This window comes from Amia ocellicauda, chromosome 6, assembly GCF_036373705.1.
Source record: "Amia ocellicauda isolate fAmiCal2 chromosome 6, fAmiCal2.hap1, whole genome shotgun sequence".
In the NCBI taxonomy this organism is placed as follows: Eukaryota; Metazoa; Chordata; class Actinopteri; order Amiiformes; family Amiidae; genus Amia; species Amia ocellicauda.
In genome coordinates, this window is record NC_089855.1 from 37,444,488 (window position 1) to 37,472,068 (window position 27,581).

General features: G+C 36.2%; 1 protein-coding gene across 1 annotated transcript; it reads right to left on the reverse strand.

The window, feature by feature from the left end:
- Positions 1–919: 919 nt before the first annotated feature.
- efnb2a (ephrin-B2a) lies at positions 920–27,298 on the reverse strand. The gene is made up of 5 exons (XM_066707063.1): positions 26,587–27,298; positions 15,562–15,845; positions 7,614–7,706; positions 6,891–7,007; positions 920–2,726 (listed from the first exon to the last, which is right to left on the reverse strand). Exons 1-5 carry the CDS (start codon positions 26,709–26,711, stop codon positions 2,335–2,337), a joined length of 1,011 nt encoding a protein of 336 aa, XP_066563160.1. The 5' UTR covers positions 26,712–27,298; the 3' UTR covers positions 920–2,334.
- Positions 27,299–27,581: the final 283 nt, after the last annotated feature.

The window sequence follows — 27,581 nt, forward strand, 5'->3', positions numbered from 1 at the left end:
GTTAACATATGTACAATATCTTTTACTACTAAATGTACGGTGCAAATTTCAAAGTCGGGTGACTAGGGCTGACCATACAAGCAAGGCATTTACAGTAATAATCCTGAAGTCTTAACTCTCTCCAGGTTTAAAGAAACTAGTTAATAAGATTGTCATATTCTGCACCAGTCTTACATCAACCAAGAAGACATTTCAGTTTCTTCCAGGTTGCTTCCTTTTCATTTCATTATTTTCACAGTTTACCTCATAACCATGACACAGTCAAATAATGTTACATTAGGAACTTGTCTAGGAAAATAATTACACTAACAGCAGATTCACATAACCTTGTTGTTGTATATAATTATCAGTGGTTTAAGAACACTTTCCATGGATGTACAGGTAAAAAATAAAATTGCATATTTGTAGCCATGGCAGCCTTTTACAGAGACACAAATTGAACATGCTAGGATGTTCTTCTTGGGCAGTGTATTATCATTGTATGTAATTATTTAACACTAAAACCAAAATCCTGTGACATTACAATTTTTATGAAAGCTTTGGAGAATTATCTGGAATCACAGTTCCCAAGCGAGAATGCTTGCGTTTTACCATAGTAAAGCAACTACTTTAAAATACAAGCATTTTACTGTATGCAGAGTTCAAACTGTATGAAACACATCAAATAGCAATTTGTCTTGCTGAAGAGCAGGGAAAAAGGGGGGACCAGATAATGTGATATACAAAAATAAAAACGAAATGCATGACCATTCTATCATTGTTTGGTTTATAGTATAGTGACCTGTCCTTTTATCTAGGCTTCTCACTTCCAACCACCTGTAATGAAATATTCATTTTTGTGCATTTACACAGTTATTTTTTGGATCAGAATTACATTATCCTCCAATGGCAATTGTCCACCCCCCCACCCCCTCCCCACCCCCCTTAAAAAAGGCAGCTTAGACTTTTTAATAAAGAAGGAAAAAGAAAATGGGATTTTCAAAAAATAACCTAGCTTGCATAATGTGCATTTACTGACTGGAATATATTATTAATTTCTCATACCCCATAAGTCCTGTGCTCTATACATCTATCATAAATAAATCTTTATCGTCCCTTAAATTTACAGCTTTTTCATCTGTAAAAAAAACTAAAATATTTTGCAAGTGATTCCTGTGCTTTACAAGTTGAACAGAGCACCATCAAACTGCTGTGAAACATACAGCACCAGCACTGTATAAGTGTTCACAGAACAGTCAGTACCTAAGTCTGCTTCAGGAACTCGCCAAAGTAGACTAGGGTTATTTAAATGGCAGTAAGGCAGGTTTTATTCTTATTGCCTGTACCTACAATTATACCTGCCAATGCCAATGTGAAGCCAGTGAGAATTCTATCGGGCAGCCTCCTGCTAGCCTCCTTCGTTCACACTTCAGCATTCCACCCTGTTTGAAGAGGGGGGCACTGGAGTGATGTGCTGTTAGACAATCATTTTTTAAGTCTTATGGCAGCTTCCACTTTCTGCCATTCCCATATTGTCCCTGTCACTGTTGCTTGGATTGCCTGGTACCAAAAAACAAAGTGCTACTTTCACCAATCTCATGCTTCATTTCAACAGCTGATCACTTGAGAAGGCAGACATTTTTGCAAACTCGTTTTGACCTGTTAACGACTAGTTAATTTGCTAGCCTCTCCGACTTCTATTTAAGCCTGACCTCCACCTCAGTGTGGCTATGTGCATAACAGGAATGATGCTACGCAAAGAAATTGATTGTTTCCAAATTTTCTAATTTGCATGAACAATACTGGCAGGGAAATGGAACAAAAACAATAAAATAAGATGAAGATAACAGCCTACATTAAAAGTAGTAGGAATAACAGTGGCAGACAATGAGCAAATCAGACTAAATTTAAAATTAAAACTAAAATAAATTTGAGTGATATCCTAGGGTTAAACACAGGAGTGCATAGAGCCGTGTTGATGTCAATCTTTTTGCTTATATTCCTCAGAATGTCTCTGGTGTAGAACCAAAGACCAAAACCATTGGAGTGAGTTTGTTTTAGCCAATCCTCCAGTTTCCTTGAACCTATGAATCCCCATTACTGAAGAATTCACAGAAGGTGGTTGCTCTTCTCTCTTACTTTCTCACTCTCCATGGAGTTTCTCACCATTTAAGCCAGTCAATAGTGCACAACAGGAGCTGCCAAGAGCCCACCAGAAAAGCAGCTGACTAGTAGTTCTCCATAACTGCTGTAATAAGAATAATCCTCTAAAAAACAAACTTAACAAAATAAAAATGTCAAACAAAATGACAACTATTCACTTTTTGTTTTTCTTCTTTCCACCCCAATGATTGCTCAGACTTTGTAATAAATGTTCGCTGGGCTCTGTGGTGGCATCTCTTGGACTATATACACCGGATGCCCGTAGTCCCCACTGACTTTTTCATAATGGGGGCAGAAAACGCTGTCCGCAGTCCTGAGCGGGATGATGATGTCGCTGGGTTCAGAGCCATTGTTGTTGCCGCCACGTTTCGGCGTGGCTAAGGTGCTGAGTGAGAGGGTGGCCGTGTGCTGGGGTGAGTGTTTCCGGTGTCTCCTTCGGTATTTCAGCAGGAGCACCACCAGCATGATGATGATGATGATGAAGATGACACAGCCTGAAGCGATCCCCGCAAACAGCGCCACCTCTGAGCCGATGATGCTTGACGACTGTCCCCCCTCATCATTGTTGTGGCCTGTCCTCAAATCTGGAGGAAATTAAAAAAAGGAGTCAGACATTGTAGGGTTGCTTTCCAGCAGGCTTTATGGGCTTCTATTCCCCACACTAAAACTTGGCAATGGGGTTCAAGTAATTAAATTAAGTAAACTATTAGTGTAATTAAATCACTTTTGAGACTCCTATGGGATGAAAACTAGAAGACATTATGACCCCACCTCTCAACCGATAACTGGTTTTGATGCACCTTTAGTGTAAACACATCCATCATCCTCAGAACAAGCAGACATGAGTGGCTGCCTCTATGTCAAACACCAATTTGTGACTGCTGACAAACCAGTTATGTTATTTGGGAGGTATTTGGTTGCATCTCTCACTCTCTCCATACATACAGTGGGTCTCAAATGTATTCACCCCCCTTGGACTTTTCCACATTTCATTGTGTTACAACATGAGATCAGAATGGATTTAAAATTCAGGAGTTTTTGCCACTGATCAACACAGAAAATGCCCATAATGTCAAAGTGAAAAATATAATCTGCAAATTGCTCTAAATTAATTACAAATACCAAACAGAAAATAATTGAATGCATAAGTAATAACCCCTTCAGTCAATATTTGGTAGAGGCACCTTTGGCAGCAATTACAGCCATGAGTCTTTGCAAAATTGCTCAAGCTCCATCAAGTTGGATGGGGACCTTTGGTGAACAGCAATTTTCAACTCTATCCACAAGAGTTGCCATAGGCCTCTAGGTGGCCTCCCTGACTAGTGTACTTCTCACCTGGATACTCAGTTTTTGAGGACAGCCTGATCTAGGCAGATTCACAGTTGTGCCATATTCTCTCCATTTCTTAATAATGGACTTCACTGTGCTCTGGGGGATATTCAATGCCTTGGAAATGTTCTTATATCCTACCCGATTGGTGCTTTTGAAGAATCTTATTCCGGATTTGCACTAAATGTTCCTTCGTCTTCATGATGTAGTTTTTGTTAGGAATTGTACTAACCAACTGTGGGACCTCCTAGAGACAGGTGTATTTAACCTGAAATTATGTGACACACCTTAATTGCCCAGAAGTGGACTCAATTTAAGTAATTATGTGACTTCTAAAGACAATTGGTTTCACCACAGCTCAATCAGGTCATAGCAAAGGGGGTGATTACTTATGCATTCAATATTTTCTGTTTTGTATTTGTAATTTAGAACAATTTGCAGATCATATTTTTCACTTCGACATTACACACATTTTCTGTGTTGATCAGTGGCAAAAACACTTGATTAAATCCATTCTGATTCAATGTTGTAAAACAATGAAATGTGGAAAAGTCCGAGGGGGGTGAATACTTTTGAGAGCCACTGTAGATAAATACATTTTCCTAAAGCAAGGGTATTGCTTTCCCTTTCATCCATTAAAGAGGCAGAAGCAGGTGATTATAAGAACAGCTTTTATGCTTGCTTCTTGTTTTTAAACATCCATAGAAGTGGCTATGATTTCCAGATGGGGGAAACTTGGGGAAGCTTGGGGGAAGAAATATGTACAAATAATGCCAGTTCAAACAAAAGATCATGCTTAGCTAAATATTTCTAAAAGCCCAAGCTGCTCTCTGCACCCAAAAGCAAAATTTATTAGGCCTAAATTCTCAAAACCAAAAATTTTCTGATAAAATAAATAAAAATAGCATAAAACCTTCCCTTTGACTGCGTCAGCCTTTTTATTATGTTTTGCTTGCAGGAAATTCTCAGCTCTTAAGATCTGCACAGCAGTGAAGGACCTTTTTCCTTTTAGATTATGTTACACAGAAATTTAAGGAAACCTCATGTTGAAGCTTTCAGCTGTCAAAAGGATGGATTAGCAGCTTCCCACTTTATGTTAGTTTATACAATTACTGTAGGGATATGCTGCTGCAGACACTTCACTCACATGACTTTGATCCCCATATGCTCTCGCTTGGATAAGAGAAAAAAAAAAAATGCTGATGTCTGCGAGAAAGATGCCAAAATAGATTTACCAGCATGCTAGCAAATGCACAGCCATTGTCAGAAGAATTCAACATTTAAATAAAATAAAAAATAAAAATAGAAATTAAGAGGTAGATTAATTTGTGTTTCAGTCATTGATTTGTATTACAGATGAAAGTCACCTTTTTTCTTAAAAAAGCAAAAAAAATAACCCCCCCCCCAAAAGCCTTTGTGCTTTAAACACTAACTGCCTGTTTTACCAGAACATTCTCAAATACAGTACTGTGCAAAAGTTTTAGGCAGGTGTGAAAAAATGCTGTAAAGTAAGAATGCTTTCAAAAATAGACATGTTAATAGATTATATTTATCAATTAATAAAATGCAAAGTGAGTGAACAGAAGAAAAAACTACATCAAATAAATATTTGGTGTGACCACCCTTTGCCTTCAAAACAGCATCAATTCTTCTAGGTACACTTGCACACAGTTTTTGAAGGAACTCAGCAGGTAGGTTGACTCAAACATCTTGGAGAACTAACCACAGTTCTTCTGTGGATTTAGGCAGCCTCAGTTGCTACTCTCTCTTCATGTAATCCCAGACAGACTCGATGATGTTGAGATCAGGGCTCTGTGGGGGCCATACCATCAGTTCCAGGACTCCTTGTTCTTCTTTACGCTGAAGATAGTTCTTAATGACTTTCGCTGTATGTTTGGGGTCATTGTCATGCTACAGAATAAATTTGGGGCCAATCAGATGCCTCCCTGATGGTATTGTATGATGGATAAGTATCTGCCTGTACTTCTCAACATTGAGGAGACCATTAATTCTGACCAAATCCATTTGCAGAAGTGCAGCCCCAAACTTGCAAGAACCCTCCACCATGCTTCACTGTTGCCTGCAGACACTCAGTTGTGTACCACTCTCCAGCCCTTCGGCAAACAAAGTGTCTTCTGCTACAGCCAAATATTTCAAATTTTGACTCATCAGTCCAGAGCACCTGCTGCCATTTTTCTGCACCCCAGTTCCTGTGTTTTTGTGCATAGTTGAGTCGCTTGGTCTTGTTGCCATGTCGGAGGTATGGCTTTTTGGCCGCAAGTCTTCCATGACGGCCACTTCTGACCACACTTCTCCAGATAGTAGATGGGTGTACCAGGGTCCCACTGTTTTCTGCCAATTCTGAGCAAGTCTTCCATGAAGGCCACTTCTGACCAGACTTCTCCAGACAGTAGATGGGTGTACCAGGGTCCCACTGTTTTCTGCCAATTCTGAGCTGATGGCACTGCTGGACATCTTCTGATTGCGAAGGGAAGTAAGCATGATATGTCTTTTATCTGCTGCAGTATGTTTCCTTGGCCGACCACTGCGTCTATGGTCCTCAGCGTTACCCGTTTCTTTGTGCTTCTGCAAAAGAGCTTGGACAGCAAATCTGAAAACCCCTGTCTGCCTTGAAATTTCTGCCTGGGAGAGACCTTGCTGATGCAGTATAACTACCTTGTGTCTTGTTGCTGTGCTCAGTCTTGCCATGGTGTATGACTTTTGACAGTAAACTGTCTTCAGCAACCTCACCTTGTTAGCTAAATTTGGCTGTTCCTCACCCAGTTTTTTTCCTCCTACACAGCTGTTTCTGTTTCAGTTAATGATTGTGTTTCAACCTACATATTGAATTGATGATCATTAGCACCTAATTGGTATAATTGTTTAATCATACACCTGATTATATGCCTACAAAATCCCTGACTGTGTGCAAGTGTACCTAGAAGAATTGTTGCTGTTTTGAAGGCAAAGGGTGGTCACACCAAATATGGATTTGATGTAGATTTTTCTTCTGTTCACTCACTTTGCATTCTTACTTTACAGCATTTTTTCACACCTGCCTAAAATGTTTGCACAGTACTGTACATGACTATGATAAAAGATTAAATGTGTGGTTTTCAGCTGTGCATTATGGGTTTCAATATAAAACAAGGAGCACCATTTACCAAGTGCTTCCAATAGCTTCCTGTGGTTTTCTACTATCACCATAATTTCTGGGCAATGTAAATTTGCACATTGTTTCTCATATATGAATGTTATATAATTAATTAAATTGCACTTAGCCTGTGAATAAAGCAAGTGTTGATGTCTCCATTCTCCATGGAGTGATCAGAAAACAATAAAAGTCAGGCTAACACCGAGCTGCTTGGATGATAGCAATAACAATAATGGTAACAATAATGTATAGTATGGACTATTACCTGGCTTGTCTTCAACAATGTTGTTTTCTTTACTTTTGGTGTCCTTTCCAACACTCTCAGGCTGCTTTGGTGGAGTTCTTGTTGGAATATCTTTTGGTGATATGGGATCATTAGGATCTAGTGAAAACAAAAACATTTCATTTTTAGAAAAACACAAAAAGCATTCAGAGGAAAGACTCCATCAAAAACCTGAGCTGCTTTATAACTTGAAATAAAGGCATTAGCAAATGCATGTTGTCACCAGCACAATATCATGATGTTAACCCAAGGTTGACAGGCTCTTGTTTGTTTTTGCCTTCCTAACACAAGTATGCTAATATGGTGGCTATTTCACATGTCTACAAGGCTGGGCCATCTGCAAAAACAACAGGAAACCTGTCCATATGACATTTCAATTTCATAAAGCAAGTTGACAGCGTCTCCGGGAGCCTGCAGTAAAAACGCAACCAGGGCCCACTTCCATAAAGATGTTCTTGATAGCTGCCTGCAAAATCAAGTTTAACAGGAACCATGGTGTTGTTTTGGGAAGAGTATAAAGTAACTGATTACTAACATTGCTTCAATATTACACAAATTACATAGATGGATAAATTATATTATGATAACTATTGTAGTAAATAACAATATGGGTGCAGAAAATTCTTTAAGCTACAAAATTCTGAGGGAATACAATTGCAATTTAACAAAAGCCTGGAAAAGACCAGTGTTGTAGAAAATGATTACCTTGTCCGACTTTCATTATGATCTTCATAGATTTTGTGTGGCACACTCCCCCTTCTTGATTTTCTAGACCTTCCATTGTTCCATTTGAAGTAGCTGTGGAAATGAGAAGAAAAATGTGCATTAGGAAAACAGAAATAAAGAAAAGTGGGGAGGGGGGATATTCATTAATTGGACTACATTTAGTGCATTATGCAAAATAAATGCCTGAAAAACTTCTTACAGCTATTTGGAAATGATCCCCAAATTCTGTGTAGCAGGGTAACCTGTACTATGTGGGTTTGAAAAACAAGGAGGTTCACTACACACTGGTACACATATTTATTTGGAGCATGATTGATACAAGTTAAAACAGGGAGTGAACATACATAATGTCGGCTACTCCTCACAGCTACTGGGACCCAGGTTTGATTTGAACCTTGCTTGTTTGCCTACATGTTCTCTCTCCCTGTCTTCAATGACTTATTTTCGGGTGCTCCAGTTTCCTCCCACATCCCAGAGACAAATGCTGCTAATATTGATTGGCTACTCTCAATTGCCCTGTAGTTTTGTGTGTGTTACTCACTAACCCATTTTGCCAGCATGGCAAATTATGGGGAACAATCCCATATGGGAAGGTCTCATCCTGTAGTAGAATGGATGGGTGGATGGTTGTATACATATTGCTGTGAAAGGATTCATAAAATTATAACAACATTTATCTACAAAGTCTACTTGATGCATTACAAACAATTCATATAGATATTTATGTAAAACCGTTAAAAAAGGGAAGAGAAAAAACTAAAACTTCAGAACAACCTTATTGATCAAATCAGAATATATCCATAAAATAAGTTCAAAGTATAATTTAAGCAGTACTTTTAGAATAAGGAGGTGCCATACCAAGACCTTATCTAAACTCCTTTAACAATTTAAACACCATGATGTATGCAGGTACGTCAAATAAAAACCCTCACACAGTACCATCTGTGTACGTCAAGATTCTTATTCTATGCTATTAGCGGCTTCTCAGTCCAGTGTTTCAGGTTTCATTCCCTAAGGCAGTACTCGTACAATTTGTATTGAAAGCCGGGGAGGGTGCAACGTATTTATACAAATATCACATGTCGTTTAGAACTTCCACTGTACCTGTTCGCATCTAGAAGTCTTATGTCTATTGCAACAATCCATTCACCTTTTACAAGTATATAAATAGATTTTTATATTATCACTAGTGTTATTGTTAGTTGCACTTGTTTGCTTGTAGTTACTTGTTTACTTGTCATTTTAGCAAAAGCTATTCAGAGCTGTGACGAGATACATTCAGAAAACAGTGCTGAATAGAACCCAATGAAGCAGCGTCTGTGACAGCTAGATCCATCACAGTCTTCCAAGCATATTGTATTGAACATTTCAATAAATGGCAGAGAGCAAGCCAGTGATGGCACAGGTTTTGATGGTGACTGAGTTTTAGTTGATAATTGTTCATTGTTTATTATAGCATTTCAGTGTATTATTTGTATTTGTGTTTCAGTGTGTTATTTATTTTCATATGTATTCCAGTGTATTGCACATTTATATTTTTGTTTCAGTGTCTCATTAAATATGTTTACATTAGTGTATTGCTTTTAATATTACAAAAGTTGGTTATTTATTATAAAGTCTAATATTGTAAACTAAAAAGCTATTTATATTACATTTGCATGGTTTTCTTTGTTCAAACAAAAAAAAGTTATTTTGTATTTTTTATCTTTTACTGAACATGGATATGTAGTACTTGGGAGCATTAAGGGTTAATGGAAAAACATTTTGGTTCATTTTTTGTATTTCTTTAATCATATTTACATTTTAAAGCAATTTTAGGTGTTAAAACATTATAATTATTATTTTCAAAATCTGGTACCTGGGAAGAGTTAAAAAAAAATTATCTGGAGTCTGCTTGTAGAAGAAAAGGAGAAAATAGATCTTGTTGAAGCTCAATGTGCCATATTTAACCACAAACAATTGTCAAATTTTCTTTACTGAATACAGCTGCAAGAACTACTGATACCAGCATCCATCCACTTTATCCAACCCCCACACCTCTCACCACTTTTAGGTGAACTTTTAACTTTTGAAAATATTTCCCATTACTAGGCTCTAAGAGTATTATTCAAATGCACTAGGCAGTTTGGCTAGTGGAAAGTAAAAGAAAGCATTACAATTTTGTGCATTCTACAAATTCATGTTACAAAGCACTGACTGGGTGTAACATCCGGCCTTTTCAAAATATTCAACAGTAAATAATTTAAAGCACCAGCAGAATGGCTTTTCTGCTCCCCCCTCCCCAACCCCCATTAGTCAGTTAGCTTTGATGGATTATTTTTTTTATAATTGCCACTACATTTCTCAAACTGTGGAACAAGCTCTACAAAGAAAAAGAAAGGAGAAAAAAAAACTTAAAAAAAAATTAAAGCCACTGGAAATTAACATCTTGGCTGAAGTACTAAATTTTTCGACAGCTTATTAGCCATTAAATTCTACTAGACACTAGAGTACAATAGATTTCCCCCCACCCCCCATTTTTTATGACTTCTCAGAGTGATGGAAGCCATAACTTTTCACTTACAGTAGCTTGATAAAAGAATGTTTAAAATTGCCTTGTTCTACAAAGTGAGGTAATCAGACGGCCATTAATATTTTAGAGCCTCTTAAATAAAAGTGCATTACCAAAAAAAAAAAAAAAAGTAATGTTTATTTTTCCACCCACTAGCAGATGCCAGTTTAGGGGATTGTTCCTTGCTAATATGAAATATATTAAACAGTGTTGTGTCAGAAAAACACACAAAAATGGAAATGTAAGGGTCTCTTCTGAAGATTTGCTGGTTGATCCAAGAGAAGGAGCTATCATTTTTAATAAGTCTTCATTTGATGGTTGTTATAACTGCATCCCCAGAGGCAATACTGCAGTGTGTTCTTGTGCGACTTGTGGCCTATCAGGTCAGTAACACAGATTTAATCAGATGGGGAGTTAAGATGCTGGATTGGTGCCTGCATATTGGCCTTTATTCATGGCGATTAGGAAGAAAGACAAGCGACTGAATGTAGGCAGCGACCTCATCCCCACTGAAGGCTTTTCATTAACCGGAAGAGAATTAAAAGCAGGTGCTTCCCTGGAATCAGTTTTAAACCTCTTAAAAAAAAAAAAAAAAAAAAAAAAAAAAAACATCTTTCTACCATGGTCCTTCAAATAGATATGCGTGAAAAAAAAAAAAAAAAAAAAAAAACTGTCGATTCACTATATTAGTTCCGGTGAGCCCAACTCTCCGTTGCATTCTAGCTTTTAGAAAATAGGTGGGATGAACCAACAAAAACAGTCAAAAGCTCCTTATAAGCTTGTACGTTATATTGTTCTTAATCCTAATGAACAAAATACTAAAACATATTTTAATTAAAATCTATATCTATCTATCTATCTATCTTTGACTCTGGTATGCAATTGTATAAATTGAATACACCAAACAGAGGCTACAGAGCATTTTGCCAATGTTGTTCTTTTACCTCTAGAGCAGACAAAAAGGAATAATGCTCAGGACATAAGCTCCTCATAGGAGAAGTAGACTAAGCCTCTGCTCATCAGACACACCATACCTAACAATGAGAAAATAAATTTGTTCACAACTAACCTAAATTTCTTGCACTGCCAAAAAGAGAGATTTAAGATCCCCCCCCTCAACCACCACCACCACCTTCTTACAAAGCCATTAAAATAATGTTATTGTTTTAACAACCGAAATGCAAAATAAAATTAAACTGGTTGGTCCTAGTTAAAACGGAATACAATTGTCCAATGGATGTTTTTGTCAAGAAGAATTTTGGCAATTGGGGCCTTTCTGGGAGCTCTGCATCTCATAATCCCCTTTCTGCAATTGAATGGCATACAGAAGGGATTGCATTTTGTCACACATGCATTGGACAATGTTTAATTTACTGTGGAGTTTTTTGTTTTGTTTTATTTTTTCTCTTTTGTCTCCTCATTACAATAGCCTAAAAAGGGGGACATAACATAAGAGAAAGAATAATGCCTTGAAACTACATAATTGTAGTCTTAATATCTGGGGGGTGGGGTAATTACTTTTTTTTTAAATCCTAGAACTCCTTTCAAGAACCACCAAGAATGTGATATGCAAGGCGCAGAAACATCTGGCAGAAGTTGGCCACAGCAACTAGTGCTTCTGCTCCAAATCAAGTCTTTTCAGAGATCAAATATTATGAGCACTAACAAAGCAAACATAAGCAAAATAACAAGGAATGAAAAGCTAAACAGATTATAGATTTGTCAAGTTCCCAATTACGTGCTGACAAAAAAACCAAACAAAAAAACACCTTCGTTCATGGTTTACTTTGGTTTAGCCATCATTACAGCAGGTTTCACTTCTTCAGACATGACTATTCTAAAATGCTGCATGTAAAAATTAACAAATTAGTATGCAAATAACAGCAGCAAAGATTGTCGGCTGCAAAACAATCTTCAATCTTCATAAACAGAGTCTAACACAGTTGAAGACGGCAATGATATTAAGAACCCTAGTAATTGCCTGTAAGTGGACGCGAAGCGTAACAAATATTATGGCAAGTGTTCATCCATTGGCTACTTTGATTTCAATGCTGGTTTGATGTAATCCACTTTGACAGCTCGGAATATAACACTGGAGAATGAGAAAATGTGGTACAATATTTCTTGAATCAAGTGACAAAAAAAAGGAAGAAAATCTTGTGCTGCCTTTCTCTGCTTGTGTGGAAAAAGGGGAACGCAGGGGGTGGGGGTCAAAGTTCTCTTTGGGGACAATGAGCAATTTTCCACATGTTTGACTCAATAACAGAATACCTTCATCTCCAGCTCCAGCTCAAGTCGACTTGTTAAGAATGACAAAATGCCCTTTAGATCACATAACCATCTTTCCTCCACTACATGGAGGCAACACTTAATTAGGCCACACTTATTTCAGTTTGGAAACCAAAAGGACTTTAAGGAATGACAAGGCTAGGAATATAACAATTTTGTGTCACATTAAATATAGATAAGAAGGGATGTATTCAGCTGAGAGAAACAAAGGGACAACGATAGAAAACTAAACTATTTACCTGCCCTTTAGCCTAGGATTGCTTCCTACATACAATGCACTTCCAACTAACCACAGAAATGAGGAAAAAAACCACACACAAAAACAACCATAACCCCCTTGGCTCCCTCGTCAACACTTGCTAATACTTTGAATGTGCTAGCACCAGCTTCCAATAAGATAAACTGTCTGTCTCAATGAGTAGAAAAACCATTATTTAGAAAATGTGTATTCTCACAAACCCAGTGTCAGGCAGGCCCTGAGTCCCAAGTGGACCATGACTGCATTAAATGTCTTGTATGCCCCAGGCTCTGCAAGGTAACTAAACAGGCCAAGTCCCACAGCTAAAACAGCAACTATCAGTAATAATCCAGTTTGCTGCATTTCAGGGTTTACTCTTTAAAAGGGCAAAAGTCACCATAAGATTTTTTTTTTTTTTAAGTAATCTCTGATACCTGTTAACTGCTTAGTAAAACAGGGAATTTTCCCAACCCCAGCCCAATATACATTTACAGATTTTTTAACTTAAAAAAAGTGCTAATTTATTTAATTGTACAATTCCATCTGTGTGGGAGGAGAAAACAGCTATAATTGAGAATAAGACATGGAAAATTCTTAATTAGAGATTGTACTGCTCAATAAAAACAAAATGGGCTAATCACAATTGATTATCCAGATTTCATAAAATCCTTTCAGACCACAAAAAAACAATTTCTTAAACAAAAATAGAGAGTTATTTTTAAATTATACAAACAATGAAGCAGTGTGTTTAATGACCCGGTTATATATTAGTATTTCTAAAGAAATCTAATTAGAATAATTCACAAATATAACACTGGATTTCTATTTTTGGCATTTGAGTTGGGGATGGTTTCCTACTTTAAAAGTTAACTTTTTTTGTTGTGGATTTATTTATATTACAATTCATTTGTTTTGAGGTAGGGGGGAAATAACTTCTCCACAGAAAATGTAAAACATGGTAAAATGTATGTGACAGAATGTAAAGAGTTAGTATGCATCTTAAATGTACTATTAATTCAGAACTTGTCAATGTGATTACTCACCAGGACTTGATATCACACATGTACACCAATGAGTCAGTTATCAATATAGTCTTACACAACATGGCTATGTGTTGTTTTTTTAAACCACTACACTCCTAGATGTGCTACTGTAGCTGATGCAGGTTGGAGCTCCCCACCCGGGATTAAAACCGTGCACCACTGGCACCCCTCTAAGCGTTCCGCACCACAGCAGCTGCAGCACAGCTACACAGCACAGTGTTAAGCCCGCTATGCCACAAGACCGGGTCTCCCACTGTGGGAGGCTTAACACTGTACTACTTTTACTGAGGGGTTATGTCACTTTGTAACATGCTCATTATAACCCGAATGAGCCCCATTAAACTATGAGTTCTTTTAAACATCCCTTGGGTGGGTGCAAATTGAAAATAGTGGAAGGCAGGTCTTTGTGTTAAGCTTGTAATTTAAGGAACTCTATCAAATTGTATCAGAGGTTTCAATTTTTTTAAATCCCATCATAAAATTGTTAGAAGTCTGTACATGACAATAAGCGATATTGGGAGGAGAGTTAAAAACTGCAGTAAAGTACCAGAAAGATATATCAGCGGACTACTCCTTTGAAAAGATTCTTAAAAAAAAAATGTTTTAATAAATTATAAATGGGTAATAGACCTAGTTAATTATTATTTAAGATCAGTTTCGTTTGGTTTGAATTCTAATTCTTTCCATACTTTGTTTTTAGGGTGTATTAGGAAAACATTGCATTTCTTAAGATGTGGCATTTTTAAGAGAAGCTTTAAAAGCAATGCTTATTTAAATGTGGAATTTGTGAGTGGGGTTTAAAAAAAAACAAAAAACAGTATACATCTTGTCATGTTACTTTACGGTTGGATTTTTTGAGGTGGTCAGCATAGTGTTTTTGCTTTACACTTTTTTTTGGCGTGGCATGAACTTTACAGAAAATTACTCGATACCACAAGCTATAATGAAATTAAATTGTATTATTGAATTATCAAAAAGTTAATTTTGTTTTCCATTTGTTTTGTTTGTATTTGTAATATTATGTCAGTACAGTGTCATTTTGTATACTTTTGAAGCAATATGGCATTTAAAGAAAGTAGCTTCTTCACTGATATGTTTATGTCAGGTTTGACCAGATGACACAAAATGGGAATGCCAATAAATGCATATGAAACCAAATATATAAATCTAGCATCAGCCAGTCGCTCTTTTCAGGTATAGGAATGTTTTTTGCAAGAAACAGGAACCCTTAATAGTAAGTTATTTGTACAACTTCCCAAAGCCTGGGGCATTAATCAGGTTGTCGCTGGTATGGTCAACAGCAGAATTTCAAAGCATTTCCCCTAAGAATTGGCATTAATTACCTAAATAAGAATCTGCATTATACAAGAACAGGTTGTGTGAACACTTTTCATTTTTTTTGTACAGATATTGTTGTATGCATTCAAGTAGCACAGGTTTTGTAATAAACCTTAACCCCACCCCAAAGAAAATAAGTCCTGAATATCATACTTTTCCTGTTGTCCCCCCTACACACACAATGATTATACTATTTTGAATTTGTGTCTAACCTGTCATTGTAGTGTTTTGTGCATCATGCCAGCTAATTCTGTACACTAAACAAACATGGATGTAATTGTGGTGTAACAAGTCAGTCATTGGAAAGGTGCAATCGTGCATAAAGACACAGATGGTTGTGCCCACAAGACTGAGAAACAGCCAAAAAATGTAATCAAAGAGGGGAGCACAGTAGACATGGCACAATGTATTTTATTTTAAATTTTTAATCTAAGATCAAAATTGAATGTCAATTAGAAACATACTTACATATAATGAAATAATCCCGATTTCGTAAAAATTCCAGGCCCCACAGATTGGGGCTAAATTCTTGAAATTTGAGGGTAAATTTGACATCTTGGTCTGGTTTGACGCAGTTCAGTAAAGGGGTGTCTGCTTTGGTGATGGTACATTTTTCCACCTGTTCTTTTGGGACCATGTATAGTTTGTATAACTCAGCCTGTTCCCCTGAGCCAGAGTCTACTTTCGGGCAAACAATATCCATCTTGTCTCCAATCTGTGGATATAAAACCAATCCTTGACCAGGGATGAATCTAGGATGGGGGAAAAAATAAAGAGAAAAAAAAAAGTTAAACCAGGAAGAGGTGAGCAACTTTACTGTCACAATATTGCTTATCCAAACATTAAAAGCATGTTTTAACTTATTTAGTGGAAAACAAAGAGTTGCTAATCATTTTATATTTGTCTTAACATGGACAAGTATTGTGAAACACCTAATATTATTTGAATTAGTCATGTAAAACATCTCTATCCCTGCTAGATAGCACTTCAGCTTATTATGCTCCTCGCGTTCTTGATTGTTTTCCTCCTTGCTCCCTTTCCCGTAGCCCTAGTCTGTAACCCTACATCTTGACAGCACTTAGCTTTCACCGTCCAGGATGTAGGAACTCTCTTACTGTACTTGTGTAAATTGGAATTGGAATTTGTAAAATGTATTATTTTGAATTGCTATGTTTTAGCTAAGTTGAATTTGTAATGATTGATGCCTTGTACTTCTATGAATTTTTGCACTTATGTTGTAAGTCGCCCTGGATAAGGGCATCTGCCAAGAAATACAAATAATAATAATCTTACAAGTGGCTGAAAACTTTCCATGGAGGTGAACTTAAGTTAAATAGGCTACCAAGTTTGCATATATCTAAGGCAATTGTGTAATTTTAAGAAGAGGCTACTGTTCAACTTAGCTTTTAAATAGTATGGACACTTTACCACACGGATAGGCAGGTGTCATGAGATAGAGAGAGATAGAGAGAGATAGAGAGGACAACTCAGATTCATATTTCCATTATCCTGAAGAAAGTCTTGTTCATCCTACACAGAAGCTAGTTGGTGAACAGAAACCAATTGCCTTTTCCCCCTGAAACTATCAAATCTTTAACGTCAGTATTTATGTTTTTTCTATGTAGCTCCATACTCGAGCCACTTAGATAGTGGCATGCTTTAATTTGATAAAACGTATCACATACAGAGGAAACCATAAAATCCCCAAAGCCAGTGATTCCCAACCTGTGGGCTGTAGAGGTACTGCCGGCAAACATATATTTGTAAATGCTTTTAAAATAGGAATACATTTTTTGTTAAAAAACAAATATAATAATTAGGCCTGTCTTGGAAGGTTCGTTCTCCAGACCTTCGGAGGTTTTGAAGGTTTGTCACCTGACAATCACACCCTTTTTTTTTCTCTTGTTGATAGAAATTGTCTGTATTTGAAACCGCATACTACTACATTATGCATTACTGAAATGTTGGTATGTAGTATGTATAGTATGGGTAGTATGCGGTTTCAAATACACCCATTGACTTCAGATGTCACTTGTAGTCTATCTACATTAAAACATTTGATTTGTATAACGCCCATTACTTAAATAAAAGTTGTGGAATATAACAAAGTTAAAAAAACGTTGTGTCAGCAGGTATTGGACCAGATTCAATTTAAACAATGTATTTTGAAAATGTATGATTACACTGATAATTTAAATATTTTTTTCTTCTGAAAGAGTACTATCCCCAAACTATCAGCATGCATGTGGACCACTCTGTGTTATTCTGCATTATTTTTTCTTTATCAGCCATCGTGCAAAGTGTTGTGCAATATAATGCAAACATAAAAAAACTAAACAAATGTCTCGAAAAACATCTGCTGTTTGGGATTTTTTGCTAAATGCACAAAAGACACCCAACAAGTTGAATGTAAGCTGTACAACTGAAAAGTGGTATATCACGGAGGAACTACCAATCTCCGGGATCATTTAATCGATGTAAATTTAAATTAGTATGCATAATTTATTAGGATTAATGGGTCAATTGCATCGAACTGAAAGCAGGACACTAACTGGAGATGGTCCCGTGGTTAGTAAGTAAGCAGCTCCGTACTAAGTTTATTGCAATTTATCCATTATTATTATTATTATTATTATTATTATTATTATTATATAATGTTGACACAAACTGTAGAAGGGACTCTTTTTCTTTAGTTAACCCAACTATTAAGGTTACTGTGTTCCAGTGTCTTTCGTATTTACTACTTTCAGTATAGTTGTCTTTTTTTAATGTTACTGAACACTGTGGTTTATTCATCAAGGGTTTTACACAGTTTTAATACCAATTAATTATTTCTGACACTATCTTCTCTATTGAATAAAATACAAATTAAAGATAACATGCATACATCACCACTCATACAGTTTATTAAGAGTAAAGTGCTTTTACTGGGAGGTTAACATGTTTCATGCAAGTTAATAGCCTACCTATATATAAACCATGTGCTTGTACAAATTATGCAAATGTTTTAATGTATTTAAATGTATTTAAAAATGAGGTTTTGAATGGATTTTGTGGGTAGTGGGCCTCAAAGATTTATGATGTTGATCCAAGTGGGCCTTGGAATGGAAAAGGTTGGGAAGCCCTGCCCTAAGCCATTTGTTGCGTTTTTGTTTTTTCCTTTTGTGGAAAAAACATTTCACTAAAGGACTTACAGCAAACTAAACAGCAACTAAACCATTACACATCTTATCTTGGTTAGACATCAAGCACCATACGATCAATTTATAACATTTTAATACCAGAACAAAACTCTCATTTCAGATTAGGCATTAGGTCCTATTTGGGAACATCATTTTAAATCTCAAATATCTGCTTTCAAAAACATACCATTCACTACACACACTCACTTGCTCTTTCAAAAACAGACATATTTAGTGCGTGCTGTAAAAATATATTTCACTGCCTGCAGCTTTATGTAAACATGGGACAGGTCCACCTACTCACAAGAATATTATATAAAATATTTAGACATTTTCCATTGGTTTGTTTGTGTACTTGCCTTTTTTTTTTTTTTTTTTGCTATAGACCATTTTGGCAAAGAGCCAAGCTTTTGACCTATGACATCAATCTAAGCAACAATACCCAATTTTACCCTGAGCTGGTCTGTACAAGGCAGAGTTCTTAAATATTTTTTTAATTTATATTTGTTGTCAAGTTTGGTGATGGTGGAAGACAAAAAATCATCCTTATAAATGTGATGCATCATATTTGAAGTAGTTATATGCACACAGTATTTCAATTAATTCTAAAAGAAAATGTTAGGCACCACAGCCCTTTGTTTTCCTAATTCCATGGCAAAGTTCTCCTTCCCCAAAACAAGATAAATGACTTAAGTGTAATTAAGTAGCCTACAATGTAATCATCATCATCAAAATTACAAATAGAACATCTTGTCTTATGTCAGGAAATGTTATGCTATAAAACTAGTCGTAACCGAAGAGAGAGAAAAAAAAAAAAAAAATCAAGGTGTTCTTAAAGATTTACCTATCATTACAAAGTTTGGTAAAGGCCACTGCAAGTTGAAAGGGAATGCCATTCTTTCACGGCCTTTAAAGTTTAATGAAAGCTGACAGCCATCTGCTATAGCGATCAGTGTTAAAGAGGAGATTGTAAATGAAAAGGAAGTACTGTTCTGGGACAATAAAAGAGGTTGAGTTTACGATAGTTTGCATGGAGATTTAATCTCCAGAGCAAATCTTACATTAAAAAAAAAAATCAAGAGCATCAATGTACTTGTAGTCAAGCTCAGACAAACCATTCAGAAGTTGTATGTTACACATGAGGTGTTAAGAAAAAGGTGAAGGAACCTCATTAAAAATATCTGCCTCTAAGATTTGGTTCTCCCTATTCCCACTCAGAATAAAAACATTTATACATTTATATAACCATTTTTTTAGACAGATAACATAAATAGCAATTACTATTTTTGTAGTGTGTTTTTCTTGTTATTATTATTTATTTATTTGAAGATGCCCTTATCCAGGGCATCTTAAAAATATGAGCATTACAAAAGTGCAAATAATACACTACTGATCAAAACATAATAAAATTACAAGTTTACAATTACGCAAGTAATTTGGAAAATATACAGTTAATACAAAATACAAGTATTACGTCATTGTAATAGCTAATATGTGCAGATATTGTTGCATTTCTATTCTCAGTTTAAGGAAGTCACAGAATTTAAGAAACTACATCTTTGAGATAAAGTATTAATTTTATTTGAAGATGGCATTAAGCAAACTGCCAACAAAGGGCTTTGTGTGAGTGACACACAAACAGAAGGGTACAAAATCCTATGAAAGCTGAGGTCTAGTGGTTATGAGTTAAACAGATGGCAGGCTCAAGTTATGACACAAAGAATTTGATATCCACACTTCTATCGCTATTGGAACCCATAAAATTAGTGTACAACAATACAGCTTTGTAGCTTTTTTGCTTTACCTCTTCAGAGCCACAGAAAGCATAGAGGCAGATGGGGCTTATTGTGAAAATTCTGTGGGCAAACAGAAACGTTCACAGCTATTGGTGAAAAGCAGATCCCATTTTGATCCTACCCTTACCAATTGGAACCCTGCAACTAAATATTCTGGATTATTATTATTATTATTTATTTATTTATTTTTATTTCTTGGCAGACGCCCTTATCCAGGGCGACTTACAACATAAGTGGATCCCCTTAAAGTTAATCTTGCATGTCTTTTTCAACCCTATCATTCTTGCTTTTAAAAGTGGAGAATGTATGCATGTAGGTATGTATTTATGTTTATATTATAAATATAATTTTGAGTTATTGTGCACAAGAAATCAAACCATTGTGACTAAAACTCCTGGAATTTATTTCCCCAAACTAGCATGGTAATAATAATTTAATTATAATGATGACTGAAATTGTGAACACAAAGTTAATTTAAAATGGTAAAAGGAATAGAAATGTTAAATGCATGGGCAAGTAAAATGGGTCCACATCAGAGAATGAGTAAAGCACCTACTTGCAATGCCAAAAAGATTACAAACTTATAGACTACATCTCGGGCAGCTGCATCTAAAAAAATATTTGCAGGGGATTTTGCAAAATATATACTGAATGAGATTTTCAGTTTATTACAGAAATTTAGCATATTTCTATAGAAAAGTCTTTCTTGAAATTTAATTTAAAAAGGACATTTTCCCCAATAATTACTTTTCCCAGTTTCCACATTTAGATTTTTCTTACTACACGGACTATAAATTTATCTCAAGGGAAAAAACAGAGATGATGTGTATAAATAGCTAAGATGGAAAAGGTGAGCAATCTAGTCTTAGTACCATGCTGGTATCGCTACAAAATAAACTAAAAAACTGAGGTAGCACGGTCATGATCTGGGGTGAGATTAATTACATTCCTTAAACTTTAGCAGTAAAATAACAGGTACAATTGGAAGGTACATATTTGATAACCAGGAACAAACAAAGCCTGGTCTTCTTTTTGCCTGTAATCACTTTAACCCTTGTTCAAACAAAAAGTACAGACCCACAGTTATTCACATCCCCTTTTATCATTCCCCCCTCCATAAATATACACCAGTCTGCATTTGAAAGGCTGATGAAGGCACAGAGCCTGATGCATGTTTATCATGCTATGTTCCCCATTAACAAGCAAATACTTGCTTGAATAGGCTATTAGCAATCATTGTCAAATGTAGAATGTAAGGTGCTTGGATGTAAGCTGCCTAGTGATTACAAAAAAAGGTTGCCACAGGAGAATACAATCACAGGAATTAAGCTTATTTTCTCCAAGAACAATAACAGATGGAAAACAAGATACTGAAAAGGGCAAAATAAGGTAGCGTAGTCATCATCTTTAAGTTTTGTCAAAGCAGAAGATCTTATCAGGGGCACCGTGTAAACTTGAAGTTTATACTTTTGATACTGGCAATGTTTTGTAGGATTAAACATTAGGCATAATAAAATAAATAGAACAATACAAGGCACACAAATATAGCAAGACCTTTTTTCCAAAAAATGCTTAACTTCTGCATTGTAGAGACACATGACCATGCCCCCAAGTCTTGGAAAACAGAAATCCCACATCAAAGGAGAATGAAGCATTTTGAAATAGTCTCTGTTCAAGTGGCTCTTTTCCTCCTTTCATGTCACTCATTCCTCTCGGTAAGCACCTGTAGGACACAGATTCCCTGGGATACTGAACTTAACATCAAGCTGCTTTTGTTCCACCTCTGTTTAAAACAGGCAGCAGCAACTGCCAGTAGCGCCTTGTCAAAGCTTTATGACAAGTTGCAAAAAAATTGGAATTTAAACAGTGTGGAAATATTCATATTTCTCAAGGTCTTGAAACTGTACTTGAAACAAGAAGGTTTGCAATTGAATTTAAGATCCGTTTATGAAACACTGAAAAACTGAATAAAGAACAAGATGAAATAGACATCTCAAATAGATATTAAAATTGGGTGCAGAAAATAGACTATACTTTTGTATTTTGTATACAGAGTTGTGATGGTCCAGGAAAAGCCACCCAGTCGTGCAAATGAAGTGGACTAGTTATTTCAAGAAACATCCAGATGACATTCTTTGTGTCAATTAACAGCTAAAACCCAAAAGAAGCAAGATGGGCAGAGTACCCTCTTTTTATTTTAACCTTTATGTTCCAAAACAGAGAAATGAGAGGTAAGGATCAAAATCTGAGAACAAAATTAAAAGGCAAGTTTTAGAGAGAGATGGTGGAGTCAAAAGAACTTTGTTTTCTTTTCAGATCACCTTCTTCTTGCAGGTCCCCCATGCTCTGTCCTTTCTAAGCATGTCTCTGTCTGCGGCACAAACAGATGAAAGAAAAATCTGAAAGTGCGCCTAATCCTGGTGAATAGCTACTGCTAGGCCAGAAGTTTAAAATGGGGGGTGGTGAGACATGGGAGGGTTGACAACAGGGATAGAAAGAAGAGAAAAAAATGTTCAGCTAACAATTGGCCCAATATGGAGATTTAATCATATAGAACCGTAATAAAAGCAGCAAATGAAATCCACCTTTGCCATGTTACCCAGTACCAGTGAGCAAGAACTGAGAGTCTTTTCTCTGCTGTCATCCTACCCCAAACCACAGCCAGGCCTTTCACAGACTAATCCTGGCTTTTGAGTTTTGGTCTGTTCCCACATAATACACAACAACCTCGGGCAAGCCCTTTTCACCAATATGCCATCTTGAACATGAACTTATTCTATATGTTGCCATGGAAGCACTCTTTTACCTTTCCGTACATTGTATAAAATGGGTGGATTTAACTCCCCCCGCCACTGAAAGATAGAAAATGGGGGTTTCATTGCAAAACAATCTGATTACGCCATCTATTTCCTCTAGGCCTTTTTTGAGCTGTATTTCATTCATGTTGGATCTGTGTCTTTATGTGCTGTCCTTAATTTGCATCACATCTACAAAGAACTAGTCTGCAATGTAATCTCCTTATTAACTAGGGTTGGGGGTTGATTTACTTTTAAAAAAGCAAATTCTGTAAAGCAGGCATGCTTTGTTTTTTATTCTGAACTACAAAATGGATTACCAGGGCAATCTTTATGGAGTTCACACATCTGTTAAGTAAAGAGAATTTACAATGAGCATTAAACTGACAGACAAGGAAGCTATGCCTGTGGTTTAAATTTGCTTTCACGCACAATAGATTGAGTCCCTTTAGTCTTTGTCCATTCGGCCCTAGTTTAAACAAAGGAACCACGGGGGCTTTTCTATTGCAGTTTTTCACATTTTGCCTTACATTTTCAGCTCTTTTCAAATACTGTACTTAAATTACACTAATAAATTAGATAATGTACTTATTTTTTAAATGGACCTCCTAGTTCCTATACATTTAAAAAAATAGAACTGAAATATCAATAATGTTAATACATCTTTCTATATTCTTATTTGTGGAAAGCAACCTTTCACTTAGACAATTAATCTACCTCTTCGGTATATAAATCAAATTAGTCTTAAGAAATAAGCCGTGTTTTAATAACATTAAAATAAATTGGTAAATATGTTGTTTAGTTTAGACAGCAACGCACAAATTCCAGAAATTAAGTCTGCAGGCGTTCAGTGTAATATATGGAGTGGACTTCTGAAGTTCTAAAACGATCCATGATTACACTTACCATTGTAAAAAGTGGGTATTCACTTAATAATAAATAATAATAAAGCTCAGCAATTTGATTAAAATAATAAAGTATTCTATGCCATGTTCCCAAAGGGTTTTTAATTTAAATGTAAAATTTTCTTACAAAATGAGAGTGACCATGGTGGCGGCAAAAAAGCCTGTTGAACAAGCGAATGATTACTAATCGTGTTCTCTCCGTGGATAATCACAGCCGTCATGACATTCCACGAACTGGATTTTTCATCAGTATTATTATTTATCTTCGTTTCAACAGGTTCTCAAAACAATGACTGCCCTGTCGTCTTTAGTATTTCATCACGACACAATGCTAGGAATGCGTTTGTGGGAGCACTAACATTGTAGGCTACTGGGTGCTTTTTGTTGTTCTCTGCATTATCAGTAGTGATAACAAAATTAACAGAAATGCAACCAAACTATAGGCTATAGTTCAAGAGGCTATTCAGCGAACATCGAATGTGCTTTTGGATACCAAACAATACGACGTGTCTAATGAAATGGACTCCACTATATATAGCCGACTAGGGCATCCACAGAGACTGCAGCTACTACCTACCCGACACACAATTAGATTTAAACGTGATGGTGTGGATGTCTCTCTTGTTATTAAACTATTAATGTAATTATATTTTACAAAGCATATTCTTGTTGTAAGATTACATGCGTAACACTTGCATTTTAAAAAGTTCTACTTTCCCGTGGGACGGTCTCAATTCCACTCCAATGCGAAATTATTGAAGACATGAAAACGGAATTAAGAAACGACTTGGACCAAAAAGATTATTAAATCAGGGTGATTTGGGAACGCTTGGTAGACCATTGAGTGAAAAACAACCGTGAATATAGCGGATGTGTGACAAGCAGTAAAACTGACGAGTGCTACAATTATATTATGGTTAACTAAAACTTCAACAAATGTACCAAGGAATATGTAAAAAGTACCGTGTGGACGAGAGGTATAAAACAATTCTTTACCGGGAAAGGAAGTAAACTGGAGACTTGCATTTGCCATCGGTCTCATCTCTCCGCAAGGTCTGCAAGGTGCAAACTTATCTATAGCAAGGAACATCACATCATATGCTGAACGCCTTTCCCTCCTCATCACACAGTTTCTCAAATTCACACATCCAGATGTATACACCCCGCAAAATTCTTTTAGCGAATGCATTTTAAATCCTAATCTTTTTTTATGCCAATGACAATGCTTTCTGATATTTCCGAAAATCCCTTTACAGCATTCTACCAAACAACGTAGTCTTTTTGAATGACCCGAAATAAACAAAAGCAACCCGTACAGTGTTAGGCAGAAACTCTGTATCAATATAGAAGCAATTGTATTATAAAACAGTTCTCTATACAGGCAATTTACATAAAACCTATACAAAAACAATTGTATTACATTCCCATTGGGCCTGTAACCTTCATCCAAACACTTGAAAGTGTACAAAAGACATTAAGACTTACTACGTCCTCAATATAAATATTAAACGTAGCCGTATTTAGGATTATTATTTTGTATATTCCCTTTTTACAAGAGCTGTCACACAAGCTACGCTTTGTGTCCTCCCATAGTATTACTATAGGCCTCCTGTAATATGCAGTGTTAAAACTGGTTGCGGTCGAGTATAATGTTGAACGCTTAGTCATACAGACACTGACATTGAGTCACTAAACAATCAATACTGTGCGAGTCCGAGTTTCGGGCGCTACGAAATGTATCACAAGGGTATCCTGCGTCGCCCTCGATTCGCCAGTTCACCCCGAAAAGAGTCATATGGTTTAGAATTTGACACATGTGGGATATTGTGATGGAGGTTATTACAAAAATCCAAAGCTCTGTTAGCAGTAGCTGATGTTTACACAATTTGAACTTACGGAGATAAAGGTCAAATGTATAGTCAGCACGCGCGAATAAACACTTGTGATTAACCCGTGAACCGTAGAAACCATGGTATACAGGCTATACACAGACCAATTGAGAAGAGAATTAGATTTGAAAGGTAAATTACCAGTAATAATAAAAGTAGAGTGACTAAAAACTAAGAAAATAATCCTTACCTCTGAAACTTTATCTACAGCCTACTACTGGCCTAAGACTGACATAGGCGATCATTATTTTGTTAGATAAAACTACGGTGAAGGGTGGTGTACTGCAATAATAATAATCATACTAATAATAATAATACACAACGTTTCAAATCCATATATCGGCATGTATATAGCCTACATTTAAAGAAAGAAAGTAGTTTAAATATTGATTGTTTAAATGTGCAAACTGTGGTTTAAGTCAAATACCAAGATGTGTAAATGTGTCTTAATATAAATATTACCTATTGTTAGCCTGCTATACCCAGTTCGCACAGTAAAATCGGATAGTAATCAGTGCGCCAAATGCCCAGACTGATGGAGCGGCTCACAGCATTCATGAGAGTGTTAAAAGCACAGTGGCCCTGTGGTCAGATATTTTGTATTATGTGCTAGACATTTACACAAATAAACAAAGTATTTATAAATAATCCCCTTCGACAAGCCCTGGATTGTTTAACTGTCATGCCGACGGGTTACACTACATGAACGAAAAGCGTCTAAAATGTACTGCCAAGAAAAGCTAAGCATTTCCATACATATGTGCCCTTATTTAAGAGTATACACTACAGATAATTACATACATGTAAAACAAGTTAGGTAAACATCCTCCTTAGTTTTTCGCGTTCATGTCAAATTTAGGACACAAGCTTAATTTAAGTGGAACATGAGTTCATTATATATACATATATAAATATATTTGCCTTACTTGGAATTTGTTGTGTTCCAGTAGATGGATTCCAAAATCGCCGAACGGGACAAAACCACCTTGCACACAATTACCAAAACTCCAAAATAGTATTTCCAAACCGAGTCCCTCATTATTGCTGTCATGGTCGATCAGCCCCAGTCTGCAAACCCTGCACGCCCGTGACGGTGATCCTGCTTAATAATAATAATAATAATAATAATAATAATAATAATAATAATGAAAAATCAAAAATCTGTATTCCTGATCCTCGACAGAAAAAATAAAAAATCCACCAAATGATTTTTTTTCAGTCAGTCCCAGTGGTAACGCTCACGTTTGCAAAGGTGCCGTGATCATAAATACAGGACAGATCCACCTCATTCAAAATGCAAAAGCGATGTACCGAAGTCCTTTCGAGAGCATACGGTGTTAATTCCCCTTAACGATCCGACGTATACATGTAATCACGCAAAGAACAGACGACCGGATTACTGCAGATGTCCTTTTTTATAATCTTCACGATATATCCCCGGTTTGTCCAGTATCGCAAAGTAGGATAATCAATCCAAATGCATAGGTTTCCCGGAGTAAAACACTTCTATTTAATCCATTAAAGAAATGATCTTTTAAACTTCATATAACAGTCTTTAGTCGACAACATACAATAACGAAGGATCGCTTGTCTGTGCAGTGCTAGATAACAGCAGCTCCGTACATGCTGGCTCCTTGCTTCCTTGCAAGTAACTGAAAGTGACTGAGACAGAATACTTGGTAGCTATTTCTACACACTAGCTCCGCCTACGTATGCCCTCATTGGGCCGGTCCTTGTACTCGATGGAAAACACTGAAGTCAATCAAACAAATCACTCTGCAATTGGTTTAAAAAGCACCTGAAAACCAAATAGAATGGAAGGAATAGAATATAAATATTATATTTAATTGCATTCAATATATTCCGAATTTTTAGAAAAAATATTCTTAAATTTACATTTTATAAATCCCAATTATAATAA